Source organism: Gossypium arboreum, chromosome 11 (genome assembly GCF_025698485.1).
Source record: "Gossypium arboreum isolate Shixiya-1 chromosome 11, ASM2569848v2, whole genome shotgun sequence".
Classification (NCBI taxonomy): Eukaryota; Viridiplantae; Streptophyta; class Magnoliopsida; order Malvales; family Malvaceae; genus Gossypium; species Gossypium arboreum.
In genome coordinates, this window is record NC_069080.1 from 131,543,473 (window position 1) to 131,553,282 (window position 9,810).

The 9,810-nt window shown below is 31.8% G+C and overlaps 1 protein-coding gene across 1 annotated transcript; it reads left to right on the forward strand.

The window, feature by feature from the left end:
* The first annotated feature begins 2,253 nt into the window (after positions 1–2,253).
* Positions 2,254–7,018, forward strand: LOC108453754 (glyceraldehyde-3-phosphate dehydrogenase GAPCP1, chloroplastic-like). The gene is made up of 14 exons (XM_017752041.2): positions 2,254–2,573; positions 3,087–3,163; positions 3,262–3,329; positions 3,467–3,505; positions 4,146–4,246; positions 4,374–4,486; positions 4,672–4,771; positions 4,876–5,022; positions 5,318–5,378; positions 5,464–5,561; positions 5,664–5,806; positions 5,900–5,983; positions 6,335–6,424; positions 6,632–7,018. Exons 1-14 carry the CDS (start codon positions 2,466–2,468, stop codon positions 6,687–6,689), a joined length of 1,287 nt encoding a protein of 428 aa, XP_017607530.1. The 5' UTR covers positions 2,254–2,465; the 3' UTR covers positions 6,690–7,018.
* The last annotated feature ends 2,792 nt before the right edge of the window (positions 7,019–9,810 follow it).

Sequence of the window (9,810 nt, forward strand, 5' to 3'; positions counted from 1 at the left end):
TTCATCAGCAACATTATCCACTCTATCTGATGTTGCAAAATCACCAACATATTCATCAGCAACATTATCCACTCCATCTGATGTTGTAAAATCACTAGCATATTTATTACCAGCAACTTCACTATCATTATCCTTTCCAACAGTAGACCCTAAACTAATATGTCCACCACTTTTCATACTAATATCCTCATCTACCTCAATACCAATAGCAGGCACACCCTCCCCATCAGCTTGTACCTCTCATACATCACCCTCCTCACCAGGTTCTACCTTTTCTAGGTCACCTTCATCATCAGATTCTACCCCTTTATCATCACCCTCCCTATCAACTTCCACTTCTTCAATATCACCCTCCCCAGTAGTCAACAAAAAAATTTCATCTACAATTATTGGGTTATCAACCTCATGTTCAACATATAGCTCAATCTCCTTAAACTTGACCCAAAAGTCTAACATAGCTATGGTTGAAGTGTCATCATAAATCACCCTTAGATTATTTTGTAACCCTACTTTACCAGGCTCATGAAAATAGATTAACATGACAGTGTTAAACCCTAACCCAATTTTGAATATTTTACATAATTCAAAATAAGATATTTTGTCTGGGTCTTCTTTAAGCCTAATCACTTCTCCACTTACATATCTAACATATGGATCCTTTACAAAGTGCCTACCCACATGCAAAATAATATAATATTCATCATCTGATGACATCTACAAAAAACAGTAACATATTGTAAGCAAAAAACATTTTAAAAACAAACAAAGCAGTAACAGAAGTCTACCAGTTTAACATATTTTCTGAGCAAAAGCAATTTGCTTTGAATAAAAAAACATTTTTCTAAGCAGAAAACATTAAAAAATAATAAAACAGAACTCATTACCTACATCGGGACCACTTCTTTGAATACTATACAAAACAGTAACACATGTCTACAATTTTAACTTCTTTTGCTTGGGTAATAGAAATCAACATCATCGGGACCACTGTCACATCACAAATCGACAAAATAAACCCCACATTCTAGCACTGAAATTGCAATAATAAATCACAATTAACCATCTACAATTTTTACAACAGTTTTATCAACAACATTAGGACCACCATCGCATAAAAAATCGATAAAACAAACCCTACATTTTTGCACTCAAATTGCAATAGTAAATCACAAATAACCAACTAATCAAACCAAAAATGGAATTTATTTTCCCAACAAACCAAATAAGAAAGCACCTACCTTTCGATTTTGGGTTGCGGAAACTCTCACGATTGTTTATGTTTTTTCGTTCTCAACGATTTAATTCGTAAAAATTTTAGGGATTTCAAGAAGATTTCGGAATGCTATCGATTTAGGTATTTGAAGATTTAGGGACTTGAAGATTGTTAGGGATTCAATGAAAGATTTCGGAGGTTAGGGATTTAGGAAATTTCACGATTTGGGGATTTTAGAATTTGGGAAAACGGTTTCGGGGGTTTGGGGATTTAGGGTTTTTTTTTGGTTTTATGATTATTAAATTTGTTTAATTTTTTGCCACGTCAGCTTATTTATTTTAATGTGAGCCATGTCATCGGTCAACAGCAACGCCACGTAGACCAAATTTTTTGACCGGCTATTGACTAATGGTCAGCTGACGTTTACCGTTTCAACTGGGTTGATGTCTGAAAAATCCGTTACGTTAAGGGCTGATTTCAAAAAAAAAAGGTTAGGGGCATATATCCAAAAGCCCCCAAAGGTTGAGGGCTTTTTTTACAATTATGCCAAAAATATAATATAAAAAATTTTATTTAATAGAAGAAAACTAGTCCCTATACTTTTATTTTTTTAAACAATTTAATTTTTCGAGTAAGGCAAGTTTGTGGACTAGTTTTAACAAATAGAAAATATAAAAAAAAACTACGTTAAAAGAAATGGTGAGGGAGGAAAACAGAGAGAGAGAGAAACAGAAGTCAATGAAAAATAAAGAAAAAAAAGAAAGTTAAAAAAATATAAAAGAAAAAAATTAAATTGCTCAAAATGAAAAAAATATAGGGACCAATTGTAGAATTTAACTTAAAATTTTCGTTTGAAATGATGATTTAACATGCCATGTGAGCTTACCGTTACACTGTTAACGGTAGTTAACAGCTCAGTGATTACAATTTTACAACATGATAACGTAAGTGACTAAAATGTAATATTTTAAATATAAATGGCCAAAATGTAAACCGAGGTAAATAAATATGAGTATTTTGGTAGTTTATCCAAAACAAATATAAATATAAAAATTGTCGTGACTGTTTTGATTTGCCTTCGAAAAGCATAAACAATTTCATTTTCATATTTTCCATATTATATATTTCACAATTGTTCTCGTGCTTTGCTCTCTACAGCAAAAGCCAAAAGCTTCTCTTCTTCTTTTTTTTCCTTAAACAGTTTCCTTTAGGGTTTTTATTCATTTTTTATTCGTCTCTGAAGCTTTTAGCAATGGCTTTTTCTTCTCTCTTCAGATCCACCGCCGCCGCCTCCGCCTCTCTCATCGAGGCCGCCTCCGATCGGTCTGACCTATATCTCTCACCCTCTGATCGCCTCAAGGTCGCCTTCACTTTCCTCTGATCAACACCGTATTTAGCTTTTAAAAATAAGTGAAAACGATTGTTCTTTTTCCTTTTTCGTCTTTTTAAAGCAAACAAATATTTAGAGCTGAGCTGAGCTTCCACTTCAGCTGAACGACTGAAATTTGTGCAACATCAAATCATTCTATTTTGTCTTTATTATTGTTTTTCTAGGACGTTTTCTCTGCAACCAAACGGAGTCTTAAGGATTATAATACTTTTTTCATCCTTTTTTTATTATTTAGTTTTCGGGTGTAGATTGACTTAGTTACGTTTCGATTGTTTGATTGGTGAGTGAGCCTTACCTGTTAAGTGTTAAGTCGGTTTTTCGTTATTTTGATGAATTTATGAAATTTAAAAAACTTACATAAAATATATGTTTAAAATTTTAATTTTAATTATTTTTTAGTTTATATTTCATTGCTATTTTATTGTTAGTTGGCGATCTCAATGTACTTATTGACAATATCAATGTAAATGCTATATTGTTCAGGTTTCCAGCCTTGGTTTTGGTGGAAATTTCAACTCCTTTTTTGGTGCCTCTGTTTCAACTAGATCTTCTTCATTACAGTTGAGTTACACATATTGATTGTTCATTTTTCTTTTCTTTATTGTGCAAATATTTGTTTTTTTTTTCCTTTGATACTGAAGGTTTTTTTTAAATTTAGGAAATGCAACTCAAGGAGCATCCAGCCCATCAAAGCTACAGCTACTGAAATTCCTCCTACAGTTCCAAGTAAGAATTTGTTACCTTCTTTTTTATGCTTGGGAAGGGTGACAAGGACAGAAAAAAGGCTTATCTAATTCTTTTAACTTAGTTAACAAGTTGTATGCATTGATGTTCTGCTTTTTGCTTGTTTCCTATTTTTTTAGAGTCACGGAGCAGTGGCAAGACAAAGATTGGAATCAATGGTATGTTTTCTTAATTTGATTTAATGTTTTTCTCTGCTTTATTTGATGGTTATATGTATCTTTACCATGTTATTTCTTTAATCTCCGTAGAAATTGTTTCTATCCAGTTATCTTGCGTATTTAAGTCGTTGTGAGTATGCTTGCAAAATAGAAATTGACTAGCATCCCATGTTTAGCTCATGTGGTTACTGTGCATTGGGGTGTTGGTAGGGTAACGTAGGCATGTGCCATTTGGTACCCAACCTTTCCTGGGGGAGGAAAAGTTGTGAAGAACTGCCGTTCATACTTCATATATACTATTAGAGTTTATATGATTGAAAAGTTTCAGAAGCTATATGCGCTAAAATAGAACTTGGATTGATGCTTACACTGTCATTAGTGTTAAGTTAGCTTTTGACCTTTAGTTCAGTTGTTTGTCTATTCTGTATTTTGAGGTAGGTGGAGCTAAAAACATTTTTTAGATCTTGCTGGATGGGCCCGGTAAGCATGTGGGCTAACATGTGAGAGAATTAGAATCCTGTTAATGTCATTGTTTTAGGTCCTAAAGTGCTAAACCAAGTTGATTTACCTTAATTCAGTGTTGCTTTATGTAGCTTTATGTATCCTGCATCAACTCATTTTTTATAATGAACCTTTGCAGGTTTTGGTCGGATTGGAAGGTTGGTTTTACGAATAGCAACCTCAAGGGATGATATTGATGTAGTAGCTGTCAATGATCCTTTTATTGATGCCAAGTACATGGTAAGTCTGCCCATTTGCTCTTTAGATTTGGTCTATAGCCTTGTGTCACTATTAAAAATTTCCCTGCTTTATCAAAATTGTCAACAATTCTGAAGTATCTTTTTCTTTTACTTTAAATTTTGTCCAGGCTTATATGTTCAAATATGATTCAACTCATGGACCCTTTAAGGGAACTATCAGAGTTGTGGATGAGTCCACATTGGAAATTAACGGCAAGCAAATACAGGTTGTAAGCAAAAGGTATTGTTCTGGAGAGGTTTTTCATGAATATCGATTGGAATTTGAACTATATAGCTTCAGTGGGATATTTTATTCCCATGGCTTTAAATTTGCAAATTACAACACAAAATTCTGTTATTTGATTTCATTAAAAGTTGCTATTAAACTATCTTAGCTTGGGATAACATAGAAATAATATCCACCAGGGACCCTGCAGAGATCCCTTGGGGTGATTATGGGGCTGAGTTTGTTGTTGAGTCATCTGGTGTTTTCACCACATTAGCTAAGGCTTCAGCACATATGAAGGTTAGTTATCGTACTTTCCTGTCATCTCATAGCACAAGCACACCTGTGAGTGCATGCACTTCGGAGAATTCTCCAAAATGAACTTCCATGAACATGTTTTGTAGGGTGGTGCCAAAAAAGTTGTAATTTCAGCTCCTTCAGCAGATGCACCTATGTTTGTGGTGGGAGTAAATGAGAATACCTACAATCCGAGCATGGACATAGTTTCTAATGCTAGTTGCACTACCAATTGTCTAGCTCCACTTGCCAAGGTTTGACTGCATTTTCTGATTTTAAGCATATCAATCTCATCACCAAGAAGGGCATTTAAACTAAAATCTGTTCTTCCATTGTTTTTTATTGAGGTGTACTGGTCTCTTTGTAGGACTTTCACTTCTCAAAGATTTTGCTTTTGTATGTTTTGAGTTTGTAGCAGATGAAAATTTTATCTGCCTATTTTTACAGCATTATTTAATTTAACCTGGCCATTTTCCCTGTGAAGCATCTGGTTTGCTTTCCTTCTTCTTTGGCAGTTTTCCTCAGTTTTTGTGATATAAAATATCGCAGGTGGTCCATGAGGAATTCGGTATCATAGAGGGTTTAATGACAACTGTCCACGCAACTACAGGTATCCTGTCATTATCTGCCTGTAATTCTTTTTTGCTGCACATGATATTGCATTTTATGTTAATGCGGTAGTTTTTAACATACAGCAACTCAGAAGACTGTTGATGGCCCTTCAATGAAGGACTGGAGAGGAGGTAGAGGAGCTGGCCAAAATATTATCCCTAGTTCAACTGGTGCTGCAAAGGTATTAGAGAGAAATAGCCAAATATATTCCATCCCGGTTTTTCATTTTCGTAACTATTGTTGTAACTAAAATTAAATTATGATCTCTCTGCTTTCCTTATAGGCTGTTGGAAAAGTTCTTCCTGAACTTAATGGAAAGCTTACTGGAATGGCATTCCGTGTTCCTACACCCAACGTCTCTGTTGTGGATTTAACTTGTCGACTTCAGAAGAGTGCCTCCTATGAGGATGTCAAAGCAGTCATGAAGTGAGTTTTCTAACTTTTGGTTGTTTTTTTTCCTTATCATTACGTGAGTGTATTTAACATTCACTGTAATTCTACCTTAATTTTCAAATGAAGGTATGCTGCAGAGGGGCCACTTAAAGGCATTCTTGGATACACAGATGAAGATGTTGTCTCTAATGATTTTGTTGGTGATTCGAGGTATCCTCTCTCTCTCTATCTTTAATGACACATCCATTGGACATGCCTTCACTGTGATGCGGTCTGTTGTATACTTCATGTGTTTGTTGACCCTGTCCTACCTATAATGTCCATTTTTCAAGATTAGGTCATTTGGTTTTGAATCTTTAACCTGATGATTAAGTAATACTTGCTGGTATACTGTAATTTCCAGTTGGTTTTTTCTATTATTGCTGTATTTTTTATGGCATCCAAGTTTGCTTCATTTAGATTTGGCTATTCAGTGAACTATACATTTGAATTTTTGTTTCTCCCTCCAATTTATTGATTGATGGCATTTAAGTTTCTAAAGGACTTGTTCTTTCATCCCAGGTCAAGCATTTTTGATGCGAAAGCCGGAATAGGGTTAAGTAAATCTTTCATGAAGCTTGTTTCATGGTATGACAATGAATGGGGTTACAGGTGTGTTTTAAGCTCTCTCACTCTCTTTCTTGCTCGCGACACATCCACTCACACACAGGCACACACTGCGTGCATGCCCTGCTTCACGTCCAGACACAAAAGCAAACACCACAGTGAAGTACTTAATCAAGTACTTGACCGAGACACTGACTCCTTTGAAATACATAATATCTAATCTGATGGTTTTTTCTTGAAATTCCTTTACAGTAACCGAGTACTTGACCTAATCGAGCACATTGCACTAGTAGGAGCAACTCGCGACTGAATATTTTAGAGCTATGCTGTTCCAATTGAGTGACACCACAATTTTATCGTAGATGTTTGTTTCAATTAGGCATAAATTCGATTGTACCCCGAAGTGGTTTTTTCTTTCTTGTCGATTGCATATCCAGGGAAGAATCAGGTACCTGAGAATGCAATTCTAGAAATAATGATAATTGAAGCTTTGTATGAGCACATCGAGACTGCTTTTTTTCTTTTTTTCTTATTTATGGCCAAGAGTAGGGGAATTGTCTTTTGTGAGAAAACATTGTTGGGCAATATCTTGTATTTTAAAATCTATGTATCGTCTGGGTTTATGTTCATTTGTTATAATGATGTCTTGGGCAATATCCTATTATCCTATATATAAGCACGTCAATAAATTTTGATCTGAAATTTTTTATGTAGAGGGCTGATGGTGCTAATAGTTGGATTTAGAAATTTTAAAACAATAAAGTAAATTTTAGTTTTTTAGATATAAAAATTAAATTTCAAATTGAAGACGTTTGTAGACTTATTGCAAACTTATTTAGGGGTCAGGTCTGTTTGAAATTTAAGTATAAATATTAGGCACGAAAAATGAGTTTGAAAAAAAGATTTAGATGGATTTAAAATATAGGTTGAGTTTGAGTTTGAACATTTAAGGTTTAAGTCTAGTCTGATTTATTTTAAATTTATAATATTTTATTATGTTATTTTCATCTATTATATAATTTAGAATACATTAAGAAAAATAAATCTATATTAGATATATAATATTATTTTGATATAAATATTAAAATAATGGTAAGATTATGTAAAAATTTTAATAAATTTTTTAAATATTAAAATAAAATACTATCAATATTAAAAAAAAAATAAGGGCAGGGGTTTGGGTTAGATTTTTATAAATATAGATAGTTTGAATAAAATTTTAAAAATATAATTCGAGTAGGATTAAATTTCAGCAAGCATCAAATATGTTCATATTATATTTATGATCTAATCGGACTCATAAACATCTTTAAACACTAGTTTAGAATATTCTATATATAATGCATAATATCAATATCGTAAAGCATATGCTTATTGAGATAAACGAGGAGATGGCTCAAAATGGGTACTTTTGAACATTTCAAGCTAACATACTTTAGAAGGAAAATGATTTTTACTCAAAATGTTCATAATTAATTGAGCTTTGGATATTTAAAAGTCTCAAATTTACTCTATAAATATTTGAAATAAAAATTGAAAATATTTCTTGATAATTCTCTCTCATGTAAATATATTTATTATTAAATATAATAATTTATTTAATCTTTTAATTTTAAAAATATTTTAATTTTCCATTTAATTTATTTGGTCTCTCATGTAAATAATGTATTTCTAACCATAAGTTTTAATAATATATGAGTTAATATATCACATCATCAACCCATACTATGCTGATGTTAGTTGCATAAATGTTATAATAATAATAATAATAATAATAATAATTTATAATAAGGAAATACGCAGAATAAAAATAAAAGCAAATTAAATTGCACGCAATTGCAGGTGAATAAGTGTTTAGTTCAACATGTTTAATTTTAATATATGTTTAATATATTTGGACGGCAATATTTTTAATATTTCATTAATAAGAAGTAATTATATGTTTAGTTCAACATGTTTAAGTTGTTTTTAAATATATATTTACATACATGTTTAAGTTGTTTTTAAAAATATATTTATATATATATTTGTTAAACATGTTTATGTTGTGTTGTATATAAAAGGAAATTTATAAGATTAAAATAATAATTTATTCATACTAGTGAATTATTTTATTCTTTTACTTGTGTAAAAATAATATGATTTTATTATAAAAATTAAATTAAAAATGAAACAAAGTTGACGTGGCACTTTATGATTAATAGTATGATGACACGTGATAAAAATTTAAATAAAATTTCAACTTTTTATTCTTAGTTTTGCCATATTGTAAAAAGTGAGGCCGTTATGTGATATCATGTTATTCAAATGCTACGTCAATATATTTTAAAGGTGTAAGTTAAGTACCTAAAAAAAATACTAATTTAACTTATGGTTACCAAGTTAGTTCAGGTTTATTTAATGCTGAGAAATTTGGCATAGGTCTGATGTTAGAAATTTTATTATTTATATTTGAATAACATATTCTCATAAACTTAAAATATTAATTTTAAATATAAAATTAAAACTACACTATCACAAAGAAGTTACATAATGCGAATCCAAACAAATTTAGTGTTGGGCCCGATTTTTTAAGATTTCAAAAGGAAGGTGAGAAGGTTTGATTATATTACTTTTGCCTATGTCGGAAGATTGGCAAATAACTTAGCTAACAGGGGTGAAGCTAGAATAGTCTTTTAGGGGTAAAGCTAGAATAAAATTTTAAATTTTTATAGTTTATATTTTTATAATTTTAAAGAATTAAATTAAATTTTATAATTTTAGAGGGTTAAAGTATAATTTTAATTTTATTAATTTAATTTTTTTAAAATTTAAATATTTAAATAATAATTTTATATTTTAAGAGACAGCCCCTCTAGATTCGTCACTGACAGCTAATATTTTAGCAAGACGAGGGCTTTGGCCCTCGGAACCTAGATTTTGGATTGAGGAAGCTCCTGGGGAGGTTGAACTTGTAGCGAACCAAGATTGGCAGAAATGGGTTCCAGCGAATGCATTCTTTGAGTTTTGGAGAATATTCTTTGATGGGTTTGTGGTTGCAGGAGACGGTTTAGCTTCTGGTTTTCATCGTTAGGCTTCAGTTTGGGGACGAGGTCTCTACAGATTAGATGGGTGGTTACTTTTAATTTCTTTTGTTTTCTCATTTACTTTTTGTTGTGTTTTGGTTTGTTGTTTTGTTGGTCTATGTGCTCATTTATGACTGGAGAAAACGATTTAGTCCCGTTGCAGAGTGGTTGTCCCCCATTATATTTTCTAATGAATATCAACTATTATTCAAATAAAAAAAAATTACACTGTAAAGTGAAGGATAACACATGACCAAAATGATACCCATTTTTTAACAAATATTGTGGCATTCCTAATTGGTTTGGGAATTAGGAATATACTCTCTTATTGATCTTAATATGAAATTAAATATTCTGCAATTGAGT

Bases quoted from the DNA above. Each gene is read 5' to 3' on its own strand.
- LOC108453754 (XM_017752041.2), top strand. From the start codon at position 2,466: ATGGCTTTTTCTTCTCTCTTCAGATCCACCGCCGCCGCCTCCGCCTCT. The intron at 3,330-3,466 runs GTAAGAATTTGT...CTATTTTTTTAG, and splicing joins AATTCCTCCTACAGTTCCAA to AGTCACGGAGCAGTGGCAAG. The intron at 5,807-5,899 runs GTGAGTTTTCTA...TTTCAAATGAAG, and splicing joins GATGTCAAAGCAGTCATGAA to GTATGCTGCAGAGGGGCCAC.